The sequence below is a fragment of the Eriocheir sinensis genome, chromosome 66 (assembly GCF_024679095.1).
Source record: "Eriocheir sinensis breed Jianghai 21 chromosome 66, ASM2467909v1, whole genome shotgun sequence".
Taxonomy (NCBI): Eukaryota; Metazoa; Arthropoda; class Malacostraca; order Decapoda; family Varunidae; genus Eriocheir; species Eriocheir sinensis.
In genome coordinates this window covers 8,179,269-8,196,529 of record NC_066574.1, presented here as the reverse complement: position 1 = coordinate 8,196,529, position 17,261 = coordinate 8,179,269, and the positions used below count along the sequence as shown (strand labels likewise).

Sequence of the window (17,261 nt, the reverse complement as noted above, 5' to 3'; positions counted from 1 at the left end):
TGTCAAAGTTTGTTTCTGCTGTCTTTGGTAATTCCTGCATGTCTGTTTCTGGCTAATTGTTGTCAAAAATAAGATTGCACCCTGATTTTCTATTCCTTCACTGAAACACTGTATAGATGCCCTTAAAATGTCTCACAACTATCTAATCAGGGGCATTGCAGGAACTTTTCAAAGGGGGCAGAGCCAACATGTTTTAGGTCCTACACAACATACATCAAATTTCATGTTTTCATTGATCGACCACTTGGCAATGGCACAAATGGTTACCAATATCTGCAGCACCATCTGTCCTGAGGTGTTGCAAATATTAACTCTGTTATAACTTGTGAGTGAGTGTGTTAATGGGAACATAACAGATTTACAAGGTGGCAACTGCCCTCCCCTTGCCTCCCTCCAGATGCCCAACTATCTAACTACCCATGGATTGGTTATTATCCATACTCCTTTCCTACCCCTGTTTTCCTTATCTAGTTGAAATTGGAATATAACAAACTTTTGCCGTAATGACTGCCGGTAGAAACTTCACAGAGTATAATCATTTTATTTGCTGAATGCCTTAATGAAGGTGGAGAACCTAAAGTGGGACTTATGAAGGGCCATGACTAGTTACTTTGTTGCACTTGTGGCTACATACATAATGTAGTCTTACTCTCTTTACCCTCACCAGCCTGTGTCAGCCTTTCTGTTCATCAGCCGATACTAATGACACAAATATACTAGCTTAATAAAATTAACAGCAACAGTACCTGCTTAGCTTGATGGTTATTCTGAGTTCAGAACATGATAATACTATAATACTATGACTAACCCTATAGTAGTTGAATATTGTGAGGTCATGTGGAATTTTGTTGCCATATTCATAAACATAATAGCATATTGGGTAGGCGGTGGCCAAACTGGTAGCGTACTGGGCCCACATTCACTGCGTGATGGACGACGCGGGTTCGAATCCCCACTCGGATTTTTCAGTCACCGCCGAGTGGCTTAAAATTACCCACATGCTGTCCTGAAGACCACCCATCAACCCGGACTCTAGAGGAAGCTGTCCAAGCGAATCAAGAACGAGTTCCGGGGGGCAGCATGAGCCTATGCAAGATGGCGCCACTATAAACACTCGCCTGCGCCAGAACGGGCTGGGCCGACCATCAGGCCCCACCTGGAAGAAGCCTTGGGCCGACCATCAGGCCCCACCGGGAAGATGCCTACCGGCGCAATAGGCAACAACGTAAAAAAAAAAAAAAAAAAAAAATGAAACCATAGTTTTGTAATGTTTTGTTCTTCCAAACTTCTTTTCGTCCCTTGGATACAAACAAAACTTTTGATAAGTAGTTGAGAAAATGTTATGTGGGGGGAATAAGAATGAAGAACTCCTCCCCGATTATGGATGGTTAATGTTAGGGTAGGTAGGTTAGCTTAGTTTGTAGCTAAACTGGTGAGTGGGGACTCTAGTAACACCAGTCTCCAAAAAAGAGCTTATTAAATTTTAGTCATTTGAACTTTTAACCCCTTCAATCCAGCGATGCCGACGCCGGCGTCCGAAGGGCATCCGACGTCATCACCATTAGTCCTCTTTTAAACCTCTTAATCTTCTTCCATTTCCTCTTAATTCTCTTCTAAACTTCTTTAAGAGGAAGTGGCAGAAGATTAAGAGGAGTTTAGAGGAGGATTGAAAGGTTTAGAAGAGGATTAATCCTCTTCCATTTCCTCTTGACCCTTTCCATACTGTGACGCCGACGTCTGCGTCACGTATGGAAAGGGTTAAGGAGTTAGTATTTTGCTGCTATTCATGCACCACATTAAGAGAACTTGATGTGGGATGTTGCATCAGGTTCCTCGCCTTTATGCTGTTGGAACTGTTCTGTTCTGTTCATGCAGAGGTGGTGACATAAAAGTAATATAGCGCTGGTGCGAATGGCAGGGAAAAGTTGTGTGTTTGTTTGTCTCGGATGACTGAATGGGGTGCACGAGTTAGTAACTTATTTTATGTGACTGAATCAAGGGGTTCCGGTGGTGTGTTGGAGCTCAGCACAGTTTTCAGGAGTTTGGAAATAGTGTGTGACATATCTGAAATGCAAACATACGTTGCAAATGGCAGTCATATATGTTAAGACTTTATCTGATACCCTAGTGATCTGTAATTGTCACACATTTATATTTATTCATGTTGGATATGTTTTGTGGGCTGTCAAGTCCTTATGTAATTTTCTTAAATAATATTGTAGTGGCAGATATTGTAGCATCAACACTAATTTGTTGCTTCTTTCAAAATCAGTAAAATTTTCATAATTTTTCAGTATAACTAAACAACTATTCTTTTATATTTTGTCCTGTCTATTTTTATATTTCCTCTGGCTCATCTAGTATTCCTCTATCAAATGACAGCCATTTTTCCTGAGATCTGTAGCAAAGTAATGTTTCAGCTTGTAATCTTGGGTTCCATCTTATCCTTCACTCAGTGGTTTATCAGCTGTCTCATCCCAGTGTTATGTCACTCCTATGCTCATGAGTCATTCTGTCAGTTTTCATTAAAGTAATGACATTTGCAGCTGGAAATAGAAGGCACCTCTAGAACAGTGTCAGATCGTGTTACTTCAAAGCTCTGTTTCTTAATAAGACAAAGGAAACTTAATTTGCTCTAACTGTTATCTAACCTTAACCCAGGAGCCCTCCACCATTCTCTTTCATTACTGAGCTTCAAAATTAGAAATTCCTCTCATGGTTCCCTAAACTCAGCTAATATTAAGGCGGGCATCCTCTTCAGAACTATATACCTACTGTATGTATGTTTATTTTTATATGTAAATTTTCCTTTACTCTGCTGCCATGCCTGTCTCGATGGATGACCATTTTATTCATTCTTATGGCTACTGATTTTATTTGCTTTTTTGATTTTGCTAAACTGAGAATTGTATTTCCTCTCCCTCTCATATCTTTTTTGCATAAGACATCCTTTAAGCTGCAAGAGTCAGCCAGTCTCTTCATTTTTGTTGGTGAAGTCTGTAATAGTCTGGCTTGTCTATTCACTGCACCCAGCGGCTCTGACCCTTTCAAGGGGAAGATTGAGTAACCTCAAGAGCCGAGTTTTGTTTGCTCTTTGACATTTTCTCTGTAATTAATTAGTATGGGTGGGATATTTTCCAACAAATTTACTTCATGTTTTGTGTATTTGTGTATAGCTGAGTGCCCGCTGACAGCCTTGGCTGGGATTCAAACCCGGGCCTGTGGATTTGTAGCTAGGCACACTTACCACTGCACCATGGAGATGTGGAAATATAGGAAATGTAGAGATTCACATAAATTTACATAATGCTTAGATCATACAGACCCCATGGTCCATACCAGGTGGTCTATCCTGAAACCTAATTGAAATATCAGATCCATTTCTGCTTTAGTGAAGATTGCAATGGAGGGAGTATAGTGTCTAAGTTTGTTTTTAAATGAATAAATCATGTTACACTAAACTACTGAAAGTGGAGCTGATTCCATTCTTGTACAACATTAGCCTTCTTACCTGTTGAACCAGTCATCAGTGTAACGAGGGTAAGGGAAGGGGTCGTTGCTGCTGAAGTCCCAGCTGGCACGGGCGTTCTGTGGCCACGAGAAGATATTAATTAGTCTGGTGTAGGGAGAGACATGCTTTGGATGAATGGTGGTTAACTTATTTGGCTGTTGAAGGCATATGTCTCTTGTATTTATAGTTTTGTAAAGGTGGACAGCTGCTGTCTATAGATCATCATTTGGGTTTTGATATATTTGCTTGAGCTGTGGCAGGAGACATACTCGGGTTGATTTGTGGGTCTTCTTTTTGTTATAGGCATTCTTTTCTGTATATTTAGATTTTCATGTGATCAGAATATGTCACTTATAAATACAGACTTTTCATTTTATGCATGTATGAGGTTGTAAGCTAGTGTGAAAACCATTTTGCTTCATGGGAATGCAGGGATGTGAGCAGATTATATACCATTGGCTGTATCATGGCATTGGCAGTGGTTAGTTGCTTTGTTTGATGCATAAGTAGCCATTCATGGTTTTATCTCACAATGCCTTGCTACATATGAGGCATCTGAAGAAGGGGTGTAAGGGACATTGCCATTTTCTTCATGTGCAGTAGGAAAGGCAGGGTAAACATCACAGGAAGAACAAGAAACAAGTTGCCTGGGAAAAGTGCCCTTGTATTTGGTGTACCGAGGGTCGCTTTTCCCTTGTGACTTGTATCTTGATTTTTCCGTGATGTGTTGCCTGCCTTTCCCATTACAAACTAGAAAAAAAATGGCTTTGTCCCTAATGCTTCTTCCCCTCCGGCCAGCTCATATTCTTTTCATGTCTCGCTTTTCCATCGCCTGAAAAAAATTCCTCTCTGATCTGTCTCTTCTGTTTTCCAGCCGTGTCTCTGTGGCGCTGAAGTACATTGTTTGATAATCCTTTTTTTGTCAACCAGGCACATTTTCCCTTTGTAATCTGCTTGCTATCCATATTTTTTATCTTATTTTTTCTCTGCTTTCTCTCTCTCTGATCTCTGCTCTCTCTCTCTCTCTCTCTCTCTCTCTCTCTCTCTCTCTCTCTCTCCTTTCACAAATCTGTATGTACAAGGCTCAGTTTTCAAGCAGCTGTCCTTTTTTTTCCTCATTCCCTCCTTACGAGTCTCATAACACAGGATTGTATAACTCTCCCCCAATCTGTGTACAGCCCAGCAAAGTAAACAGATACTTGGGCTTCTGTCCGTTGTTGATTTTTACTTTGTTATCTTTTCTACCTTTTAAAGTAGTGTATTATTTGTGGGTTTTCTTATGCTAGTCTTGTCTACAGTCTTCTGCATCACTCTCACACTAAGTAATTTTTATTTCTGATAATCCCATGTAACTATTTCTCATTGAAGGGTTGTAGAAGACAGAGTAGGATGTCAGTGTTGGCTTTTCTGTCCATTCTTCTTTCCTCCTATAGCAAGCTGTCATTCACATCACTCTCATACTACACACCAAGTAAAGTTCTCCTGATAATCCCTTATAACTATTTCTCATTGAAGGGTTGCAGAAGACAGAGTAGGATATCAGTGTTGACTTCTCTCTCCATTCTTCTTGCCTTAACTTTGATTTCGTGAACTGATGCCTCTGTGTTTACGAGTATATTGGAATTCATGGTGACTGGCCAGCTAAGGATGTCAGTATTTTACCATCACTAAATGGGCTCAGTCACTGGCACTCAGGTTTCCACGTACTGGTACATACACCTTTCACCATGTTTTAGAAAGTTTGTTTAGGTTAAAGGCTTTGGCTCACTTCAGCAGTTTACTAATCACATCATTCATTATAAAACATATCATCAATGTTGCTAGAGGCTGATCTATAGGCTCTTGGAATACTACCCACAACTCTCTTTTCATTGTTTTTTCAAAGCATTAAAATCAAGCAGTTATTATTGGTTTGTGTATATTCCTTTCATTCGGGAATATTATTGGTTATCTGTTCATTTGCCTGTATTACACTTAGTCAAGACCCTGTGTAGGTAGGGAGAGGTAATGAAAGACTTAGGTGCCTATTAAATCATCCAGTGACAGGCATCAAAGGTATTGGGAAGGAAGGGAAGAAACAGTTATTGCATTAACCTTGCATTATAAGCAGGGAGAGAAGGGAGAGGGGTTTGCACTTCAATTAACCAATGACACCTATTAAAGCTGTGGAAAGGGATGGGGAGTGAGATCATGTAATTAGTTGACCGGAGACATGCTTATTGAGTGTGTGGGAAGGAGAGACGAAGAGTTAACTAATATGACCAGAAACTTGGGTTCTTTGGAGGACAGAGGGACAAAGCCATTTTTTTCTTGTTTGTACATGGAAGGACAGGCTGCAGGTGTACCAAGGTTTGCTATTTCCTTCTTACTGGGATGTGTATCTTGTCTTTCCCAATGCAAACTAAAAAAAAAGGTTTTGTTCCTTATGCTCCTTCTCTTTTGGATCCCTGCATTGTGTGGGAAGGGAAGGAGAGGAGCACACTTAGTCGACCAGGGATGTGGTTATCGAGCATGTGGGAAGGAAGGAAAAGACCTCACTTATTCCACTGATCGGAGACGTGCTCATGAAGTGTGTGGGAAGGAAGGAAAAGACCTCACTTATTCCACTGATCGGAGACATGCTCATGAAGTGTGTGGGAAGTGATTGGGGGAGCATACTTAGATGATTGACCAGAAACATACCTATCAGTGAAGCCAGGGGGAAGGAGCGGAGAGGAGCTTCCATGCCAAGATAACTAACCCTTTATGCCCTTCCATACCAAGACAACTAACCCTTCATGCCCTTCCATACCAAGATATGCAGGATCACAGGTGGTAAACAGGCACTTTTGATGATGGTAACTTACGTAATTATGGCGCAGGTCAGGGTGCATGTAGTCGATACCTGGTCAGAGGGAAGAGAGAAGGGAAGAATCAGAAAGTGCGAGGAAATGTAAATATATATCTTGATTTGGCGATTGAAACATTTCTTTGCCCAAGCACACACATTTGACATGGCTTTCGTAAGGGTTATGGGCCTATCCAGGGGGTGGTTTAATGAACCCGGTGATAGTTTGACCCTTCTTCTAAACCCCGAAACCAAAAAAACAATCTCTAGAATCCGATTGATCATGTTTTCGTCCTTTGCAAATAGTTGATGTGGGTGTTGGTAGCGTCTAAGAATGCCGCCCTGAGACCCATATTCCTAGACACTTTCGGCTCCTTAAGTAAATATTTTCAAAGGCTACAGAGGGGATTAGTCAGGTTCTCAAGGTTGGGTATGGTTTTCATGGTGCGGCAGCGTCGTCAAACCATCACTAGGCTCATAAAACTACTCACGAAAATCCCCACAACCTCTATGAAAGCCTTATCAAATCTGGGAGTGTGAACCATGAGATGTTCGAGCATATGGGTCTAAAACAAACAGACAAAAAAGAAGCCTCGTCAAACGATCACTAGGCTCATAAACTACTCACGAAAATGCCCACAACCTCTATGAAAGCCTTATCAAATCTTGGTGTGTGAAATGTTGGAGAATATGGGTCTAAAACAAACAAACAAAAAAAGATTACTGCTATATATATCTTTTTTACTTTCTCATTATTTTTGGGTCATAGAATAAAAAAGGGAAGTGTGGGGGAGATCAGGAAAAAGCAGTATATCATGATGCGCTAAGGGAGACTAACATGGTCCTGCTTCCTTTTCACAGCCCTTATATTTCTTTCCTTTATGCCTTGATTCATGACTATAAGAGAGACATGGGAAACAGGCGGTGTGGGAAATCTTTACATCATGTCAGGAAAAACGATTCCTCGCTCTCTCATGACTCAAAATTCTCTCCGTTTTGTACGATACCCAAGTCATGAAAAGAGAGAAAGCTGAAAAGTGTGGGAATTTATATTAGACTCATGAAATCTTATTATGGCTCACTGGAGAATGCTTAGAAAAGAAATAAACCTTCGCTCCTCCATGGCTTTTAAAATTCTATCCAGTTTCTGCTTTATTTTTTGGGTCATGGAGAGAGGAAGCATAAAAGCGTTGGAATGTGTGTTATGGACTATGAAATTGGACTTGAGACTCAAATTCCTTTATCCTATTTTAGTGTGTTTATATTTCTCTGTTCTGTCTACGTTATCTATTCTTATTTTGCGTCCTTCCATTATTTATCCACTACTGTCATCACCACTATTGCCAGTACCATAACTATTGCTTCTACTACCATTGTTACCCTTCTTCCTCCTCCTCCTCCTCCTCGCTCACTCCCTTATCCACTCCTTCCACCTCCCGTCTCTCTCTTTTTCCTATTCTTGCTTCTCTCCAGGCTCTCTTTTTCCTCCCATGTTCACTCTCTCCTCCCTCCACCTCCCTCTTTCACAACCACTACTAATAAGTTTACCATCTCCCTCCATAACCATTACTATCACCATGCTCCACCATACCCCTACCACTGTCCCCTCCCATTCCTGTGCTTTTTACCAATTCCTGCCATCTTCACCATTCCCCTTCCACTCTCCTCTTCCTCCCCTGAACTACACCACCACCACCACCACCAGTACCATTACTCTTTGCCTCCTAGTTCTCCATATCACCATCACCACCATCACCACCATTACCATAACCATATCACTAACACTGCTCTCTACCATCTTTCCCTCCACCCCAACCCTCTCCACCTCTTCCCCACCCAGCATCTTCACCCTTCCATCTTTTCCCCCTACCAACCTTTTCCCCTCACCATCCATACCCCTCCATTTCTTCCCCCTACCGCCACCACCATCACTAATATTACCCTCCTCCTTCCACCTCTCTCTTGTCCCCTCCACCTCCATCACCACTTACCGTCATCCATTATTGCCGTGGTCACATTTCTGCCTGTGTAGCCTTGCCTCCACGCTGCTTCCACGTTCAGGTCCAGGCGTGGCTTCCCTCCGTTCTGTCCCACGTTTCTCTGTTGGGTCATACAAGGTCAGAGGTTACACAGGTTGTTCTTAGACTGAGCAAGGTCAATGGGGGTCACATGAAGGGAAGGAAGAAGGGAGAAAGGAGGGATGTTGATGAAAAGATGAGGGAAGGCAGGGTGAGTTAGAGGTCAAATACTAGGTCATACAAGGTCAGAGGTCACACAGGTTGTTCTTAGACGAAGAGAGGAAGGAACGAGGGAACAAGGAAGGGGGAAAAGAAGGAGAGTGATACAAAATGAAGGGAGCCAGGGTGAGTTAGAGGCTATTGAGGTTATGTAAGATCAAAGGTTACATGGGCTGCTCAGAGAGGGATAATGGACCAATGGGAAGAGGACAGGGAGAGGGACAGAGGAGCAAAAATAAATAAAAGAAAAAGGTAAGGAGAGCGAATTCAAGGGAAAAGGGGAAGGGAGGCTATATAGTTAACCCCTTGACTGTGAATTTCCTACAGTCAGACCTCACCAAGATACAGGAATGGAACAAAAAGTGTCTGCTACAATTCAATGAAGACAAATGTAAAGTCCTGCACCTTGGGAGGGGATATCTAGCACACCAATACCACATAGAAAACACTCCACTATCCACCACAAAGGCAGAGAAAGACCTGGGAGTATAGGTTACCAGGCTACCAGTGAAGGGGAAATCCATGACCATCGCTGTGGACGGGTTAAGGGAGTCACACAGAGAGAGTGTAAGGAAAAGGGAATTAGAAGAAAGAGAAACTAACAATAAGCAAAAACAACAATAAACGAAAAAGAAAACAAAGAAAAGGCAGGGAGAGGGAGGGAGAAGTTAAAGGACCATCCAAGGAAAAATTAAAGGAAGGAAAGCAAAGGGAAGAGAAAACAGCAAAAAGGAAGAGCAAAAATAAACAAATAAGAGAAAGGGAAAACCAGGGAAAGGGAGGGAGAAGTTTAAGTGTTCATCCAAGGAAAGGTTAAGTTAAAAGAAATAAAGGAGAGAGAACATAGCAAGGAGGAACAGCAAAAATAAACAAATAAGAAAAAGGGCAAAGCAGGGAGAGGGAGGGAAAAGTTTAAGTGAAAAGAAGCAAAGGAGAGAGAACATAGCAAGGAGGAACAGGAAAGATAAATAAATAGGAAAAAAAAAGAAAGGCAGGGAGAGATGGAGGTGGGGGGGAGCTTAGGAAATCACACATAGCAAAAAAATAAAGGGAAATGGAGCAAAATAGAGAAAAAAAAGGAAACGAAAGAAGAAAACGGAAGAAGATTAGGGAGAGTGAATGGAGGCTGGGGCTTGTTTTTATTTTTTATTTTATTTTTTGTCTTCCTGATGGTGAATGAACTGGAGGTGAGGGCGGGGAGGTGAATTATTATTAGCTATCAGTGTTTTTGAAATGGAAAGGTAATTAAGAGATATTTTGGGAGTGTGTGTGTGTGTGTGTGTGTGTGTGTGTGTGTGTGTGTGTGTGTGTGTGTGTGTGCCAGTCTCTCTCATTAGCTTCATTTCATTCTGTTCGTGGGAGTCGTGTTTTGCATTTTTTTTTTGTTTTTTTTTTACTTTTGAATTACTCCCTCTACTGTAAAAAACAACAACAAGAACAACAAAACCTGACTGACTGATTAATTGATTAACTAACTGACTGACTGACTGACTGGCTGGCTGGCTGACTGACCGACTAACTACCTGACTGACTGACTGACTGACTGACTGGCTGACTGATTAACTGAATGACTAACTGACTGACTGACTGACTGACTGGATTAAACGTATGACTGGTTAGAGGGACTAGTGATTGGCTGGTTAACTGGATGACTGATGGATAGGTTGAAAATAGACTTAATGACAGTGGGTGACATTGACTGAAGGAATGAGAAGTTAGTATATAGTGAAGTTGACTCTCTCTCTCTCTCTCTCTCTCTCTCTCTCTCTCTCTATGTTTACCTATTTATTTATTTTTTGTATATTTCGCTTTTCGTTTTTTTTTTTTTTTTTTTTTTTTTTTTTTTCATTCCCATCCCGACGCAGACGCAAGAAGGTGACTGGCGGGAAAGGGAATGGCGCCGCGGGGAACAAACGTTGGCTGATTGGTCGTTTGGGAGCCATTCAAAGGGCCGCCTAACTTGTCTCTTTTACCCCTCCCCCTAACCCCTCATCTTACGACTCCTCTCTCATCCTCTCCCCTACCTAACTACGTCTCCTCGACCTCTCATCTACCTCTCCTTTACCTACCTATGTGCATACCTACCTGCTTAGTTGTAGCCATCTTCACTACCACCACCAAGACCATTACCACAAGCTTTTCAACTTTTCCACTACCATTCCACTACCACCAATCCACTCCTACCTTCCATCGCGTCCATCTTCACCCTTCCTACGCCACCTTACCATACCCCACTTTCACTTTCCTCCCCCCCTTACTGTCACTCCTCCCCTTCCTATCCACAACACCACTATTCATGATTTCCTGTGTGTGTGTGAGTGTGTGTGTGTGTGTGTGTCGCGGTGGCTGTCCCTGTCACGCCAAGACCAGATAAAACACAAAAGATTGGGAAGTTTCTTTTGTTCTCTGTGTAGCTTGGTCTCTGATTCTCTCTCTGTCGCTGAGGTTGTGTTGTTGTTTGTGTTGCGCTTTGTTGGTTGTTTCGTGGTGGTGGTGGTGGTGGTGGTGGTGGTAATGATGATGATGATGATGTGTGTGTGTGTGTGTGTGTGTGTGTGTGTGTGTGTGTGTGTGTGTGTGAGAGAGAGAGAGAGAGAGAGAGAGAGAGAGAGAGAGAGAGAATCCTCCTCCTCCCACGCTTATCCATTACCCATTGATGTATTGTTCCTCCTCCTTCCATCTGTCATCTGGCCATGTGGATTCTCTCTCTCTCTCTCTCTCTCTCTTTCTCTTGCACATTCATCTGTCTGTTTTTATTGATCTGTCTATTTCGTGTGTCTGTTTGCCTGTGTGTGTGTGTGTGTGTGTGTGTGTGTGTGTGTGTGTGATTTGTATCCATTCCTATTGCTTCCATTTCGAACATAACTATTATTTTTTTTTTGCAGTATCGAAGTTGCCTTTATTGCATACCATTAATATCGTCACTTTTATCGTTCTCATCGCTCATAACCCCGGTGTGTGTGTGTGTGTGTGTGTGTGTGTGTGTGTGTGTGTGTGTGTGTGTGTGTGTGTGTGTGAGCAGGGAGTTACATATGAAGACTTTCTCGGTTATTTTCTTATCTTACTTTCTCTCTCTTCTGCCTTACTTTTATCCTTTCTCTTGCGCCTTTTCCTTCGCAGTTCGTCAATCGTATTTTTTTCCTCTTTTTCCTTTCTCTTTTTCTACCTCTTTTGCTTCGATGCTTCCTTCTTTCGCTAATGACAGTTTTCTTTATTTTTCCTTCTCACTTTTTTTTCTCCTTTATTCTCTATGTCTTCCTCTCTTCCTACTCTAATACCCTTTTTCTTTCTTTCTCCTTACTCCACTCCTTTTTCTTTATAGTCAATCAATCGTGTCCTTTTCTCTCTCCTTGAATTCCTTTTTTCTAGTGTCTCAATTCAGCCTTTCTCCTTTTCTTCTTCAAACCCCTTTCCTACTCTCTCTCAAAGACCGACTTCCTGCTATTTCTCTCTTTCTCGTATTCTTTCTTTCTTTCTTTCTTTCTTTCTTTTCTCTTGAACTCGGCGTAGGCAATAGATTTAATCCCTTCGTCTCTTTGCTCCTGAGTCATCGCGTCGCCCTTCCCCTGTGACGGCAGTATTTCTTCGGTTCGAGTCACGGAACCCACTTAGTTGAGGTAATGAATTTATTGATGATCTGTCGCCCGCTGTCTCTCCGGCCATAGCGCTGAGCCATTGTCCTGTCTCTCTCTCTCTCTCTCTCTCTCTCTCTCTCTCTCTCTCTCTCTCTCTCTCTCTCTCTCCTGCTCCATTCATGCATTTTTCTTTCCCTTTTATCTGTTGCCTGATTATTTTTTTTTTGGGGGGGGGTGCGTGTCTGTTTGTCTGTCTCTGTTTGTGTCTGCCTGCTTGTCTGTCTATTTTATGGTCAACCTATGGCGCCGCTAGGCTTTCTTGGTTGGGTTTGGTAGTCGGCCCCAACCCGTTATAGCGCAGTCAAGTGTTTATAGTGGCGTCATCTTGCTTTGCTCATGCTGTCCTTCGGAGCTCATTTTTTTATCCCCTTCAGAGAGTTAATCTAGAATCCGGGATTCCGGGTTGATAGGTGTTCAGGACAGCATGTGGGTAGTTTTAGACCACTCGGCGATTTTTTTTTTGGGGGGGGGGGCTGGATGGTATTCGACCCCAGCCCGTCATGGCGCAGGCAAGTGTTTATAGTGGCGCCATCTTCTCTTGACTGAAAATGGTCAGCTTTTAGTGGCGTGCGAGACTCGGGGCCGCTTTCACAGTCACCTTTGTTTGTTTTGATAGTTACCAATGGCGGTGATCGCCGCTATAGTATTTTCACGTGAAACTGGCCGATGGGGTAGTGGCGGCTGCAGAGGAAGCGAGAGGTGTTGAGAGTGTGTGGTAAGGAGCGGGGCTAGGCTAACCCCTCAGCCGCCACTACCAAATCAAAATCAAAACAAGCGAAAGTGACTGAGAAAGCGACCTTCGAACTCGACTTCAGGAAACCGCCCCCGCACGCTGGCCACTCAATCACCGCCTCCGCCTCTGTCTATGTGTGTGTCTGTGTCCGTCCGTCTGTCTGTCTGCACCTTGGAGTCGATTAGCTCATTCACCCACCTCTTCAAACACCGTGATCCATATATAACTCTACCCCGCCCTTTCAACGTGTCGTCATCTCGTTACGGCGCTTTGACAACGTGAATGGCACCCTTTTGCTGCTCTATTTACCCCACACCCCCTCCCCTGACCCCCCTAACCCTCCCTCCACCCTTTGCTGCTCTTTTTATCCCCCCTCCCCTGACCCCACTAACCCCCCTACACCCTTTGCTGCTGCTCTGTTTACCATACACCCCCTCCCCTGACCCCCCTAACCCTCCCTCCACCCTTTGTTGCTGCTGTATTTACCCCACCCCCCTCCCCTGACACCCCCTAACCCCCCCCTACACCCTTTGCTGCTGCGGGTAATAAACGAGTGCTAATTTCATGAAGAGGCTTAACGATTACATGGACGAAGATGGTTTAAAGGTAACAGCCTAACGAGGGATTAAAACAGAAACACCTCTAGGCTTTTTCATCAGTTACAACGACGAAAAAACAAACATAACGTGAAAATTGGTGATAAACGAGTGCTAATTTCATGGAGACGCTTAACAAGTACGTGGGCGGGGATGGTAGAGTCTTTGATGGCCTAACGAGAGTCTTTGCATGCAGGAATCACTCATTTTCTTTTTCATCTGGTACAACCTTGTTAAGAAAAGACCCGAATCAACGTTGCCAGATTGTCGTACTCAGCCGATTCTATTTCCCGACTTCCTACCCTTAAACTGTCTTCTGGGCTTCAGTAACGAAACTCATTTATAGTTATCGTTAAAAGAGTCAGATTCTGTTTTTTCTTGGCAATAGTTTAGCGTCAGAAACCGGTAAATACTATGCTCTGAGTACGACAATCTGGCAATTCGAATAACAATATCAAGCTGAGGCTGAATGAATATGATAGACGGTGAGTGTTTTTTTTTTATAGTAAAGGAAGCATCATAGCAAGACCAGAATCATCACTTATTTGTCCATCACACCAGAATTTACCATCAAAACGGAGAACACGAAGGCGGTAAGGAGGATGATTGATAGTGACGAGGACGAGGACGGGGACGCCAGCCAAGTCATTTCCATTCGTTTTGCATATAAGATGAAAACCCTCGCTGTCAGGGTTACACGCGTGCCTGCTCTACTTTTATAAGCTTGACAAATGACAGGCCATTGAGGTCCGCGTCAGGGCGAAGGAAGGAGACGGGTGTGAAGAAGAGGAGAAGGAAAAAGAAAAAGAAAGGTAGAATATAAGAAGGAAGAGAGGAGGTAGAGGAAAGGAAAAGGGAAACAAGGAGAAAGAGAAGACGCAGGGAAGGCTATGTGTGTGTATCAGAGAGAGAGAGAGATCAGGCAACAGGTGAAGGAGACAGGAGGAGAAGGAGACAGGGAGAGAAGGTCGTCGTTGTTGTTGTTGTTGTTGTTGTTGTTGTTGTTGGTGGTGGTAAAGGAGGAGGAGGAGGAGGAGGAATTTGATGGGAATGGTTGTGAAGCTGCGTTGCCCTGAGATTGTGCAAGAGAGAGAGAGAGAGAGAGAGAGAGAGAGAGAGAGAGAGAGAGAGAGAGAGAGAGAGAGAGAGAGAATTTCCCATGATTCACTCTTTCCTCCCCAATCAACATCATCCTCTCCCTCTTCTTCCTCTTACTTTTTTTTCTCTCCTCATTAGGCTGATTGTAATTTTCTGGACCCTTGCTCTCTCTCTCTCTCTCTCTCTCTCTCTCTCTCTCTCTCTCTCTCTCTCTCTCTCTCTCTCTCTCTCTCTTCTCTCTCTCTCTCTCCTCTCTCTCTCTTTCTCTCTCTCCTTTCTCTCCTCCACCAGTTTCTTCCTCCTCCTCCTCCTCCTCTTCTTCCTCCTCCTCCTCCTCCTCCTCTTCTTCCTCCTCCTCCTCCTCATATAGGTATTAGGGGCATAGAAGCGCAATTGCATCATTTTGCGGCATAACAGACTTGATCGTACAACCCGCCGCCACAATCTCTCTCTCTCTCTCTCTCTCTCTCTAATTGTTTACATGCTTTTGTCTGTCTTTTAATAGCCACACAAGACCAATTTGCTAAAGTTATCCCTTAAATATGTAAAGTACCACCTCTTCAGTATTATGGCTTTAGAATGGCTCATCTAGATCGGGTAATCTCTTCGTTAACAGGCTCCTTAATTTATAATGCGAGTATCAACATAACACACTAATGATAATGTATAATGTAGTATGTATATGAACAGAAACTTGCTTATACGACGTCACTAATTGAACACACTAATGACCACGATAACATGAAGAATAACAAAAAAACATCAATTTGAGTACGCTAATGAGAGCAGAAACACACTGATTGATGATGCGAATAAGGCCAGAAACATCAAATAACGAAATAAAAATGGGTTGCGAATTATGTGTTATTGGGAAAACTCCAAATTCGGGTCTCTATCTATCTGGAGACCCAAAGTAACAGTGGTAACTTATAGATGATGGAAGCCAGGGTCGAGGGAGGGCCAAGTGGAGGGGTGACAAAGGAGAAATGATGGAAGCCAGGGTCGAGGGAGTGCCAAGTGGAGGGGTGACAAAAGAGAAATGATGGAAGCAAGGGTCGAGGGAGGGCCAAGTGGAGGGGTGAAAAAAGAGAAATGATGGAAGCAAGGGTCGAGGGAGGGCCAAGTGGAGGGCTGACAAAAGAGAAATGATGGAAGCCAGGGTCGAGGGGGGGCCAAGTGGAGGGCTGACAAAAGAGAAATGATGGAAGCCAGGGTCGAGGGAGGGCCAAGTGGAGGGCTGACAAAAGAGAAATGATGGAAGCCAGGGTCGAGGGAGGGCCAAGTGGAGGGCTGACAAAAGAGAAATGATGGAAGCCAGGGTCGAGGGAGGGCCAAGTGGAGGGCTGACAAAAGAGAAATGATGGAAGCCAGGGTCGAGGGAGGGCCAAGTGGAGGGGTAACAAAAGAGAAATGATGGAAGCCAGGGTCGAGGGAGGGCCAAGTGGAGGGGTAACAAAAGAGAAATGATGGAAGCCAGGGTCGAGGGAGGGCCAAGTGGAGGGCTGACAAAAGAGAAATGATGGAAGCCAGGGTCGAGGGAGGGCCAAGTGGAGGGGTAACAAAAGAGAAATGATGGAAGCCAGGGTCGAGGGGGGGCCAAGTGGAGGGGTGACAAAGGAGAAATGATGGAAGCCAGGGTCGAGGGAGGGCCAAGTGGAGGGGTAACAAAAGAGAAATGATGGAAGCCAGGGTCGAGGGAGGGCCAAGTGGAGGGGTGACAAAAGAGAAATGATGGAAGCCAGGGTCGAGGGAGGGCCAAATGGAGGGGTGACAAAAGAGCATCAGGCGGAGTAGGATGACGCACACTAACATCGGGCAGAGATAGGTCATTGAGGTTGGTACTCTCACACCCACTCGTCTCTCACCCCAATTTCGAATGCCGTAAAGGAGGTTAGTAGCGTTATAATGAGTTGTTTTTCACGTTCATGGGACAGATGAAGGAGCAAACCGACCACCAGAGTCATTAACTACCCCTAGAAATGCTCAAAACTCTTACGAATGCCTTGTCAAATATGTGTGATTGGCCGCCGGAATGTTTAGTAATATGACCCAAAGATACCTGGAAGCTTTTATCTTACAGTGGAGAAGTTATGGCTGCTGCTGCTGATGATGATGATGATAAAACTCACAAAGCACAAAATCACAATCGGACAAAAATTACACACAAAAAAAATCGGAGAGCGTCGGGAGGGGCTTCGATCCTACACTGTACTTATCATGGCCGTTGCTGCTGCTGAACTCAAAGCACAACACATGATACAAAGCACCCCACTAAGTAAACTCCCAACGGCACAAAGGTCACAAGTCAACACCCGAGTCCAAAGTCATTCTCCTACGCGCCAAGTTTGAGTCGTGAGAGGCTCCGACAACCAGTAATATACATGCTAATACCTCGACGTGGGGCGCACCTAGAGGGAGTCCGACTTGAAAACGCTAACATCGGCTCCCTGGAACTATAATCTTGGCACTCTTAATTGGTCCTGAAGCTCCCCTGCCTCCCCTCTCCCCCTCGCTCCAAAGAAACATTGACTAATATCGGCTCCCTGGAATTAGTCACCATACACTAAATTGGTCCTGAAGCTCCCCCGCCTCCTCTCTCCTCCTCGCTCCAAGGAAATGTTGAC

At 43.8% G+C, this 17,261-nt stretch overlaps 1 protein-coding gene across 1 annotated transcript in view; it reads right to left on the bottom strand.

Moving 5' to 3' along the window:
• LOC126987833 (neuroendocrine convertase 2-like) overlaps positions 1-17,261 on the bottom strand; it is a 45,513-nt gene that overhangs the window by 10,486 nt on the left and 17,766 nt on the right. The window contains exons 3-5 of the mRNA XM_050845229.1: positions 8,330-8,438; positions 6,358-6,395; positions 3,512-3,588 (exon numbers count right to left, since the gene is read on the bottom strand). Coding sequence (XP_050701186.1) covers positions 3,512-3,588; positions 6,358-6,395; positions 8,330-8,438 — 224 coding nt within the window. The remainder of the gene's footprint in view (positions 1-3,511; positions 3,589-6,357; positions 6,396-8,329; positions 8,439-17,261) is intronic.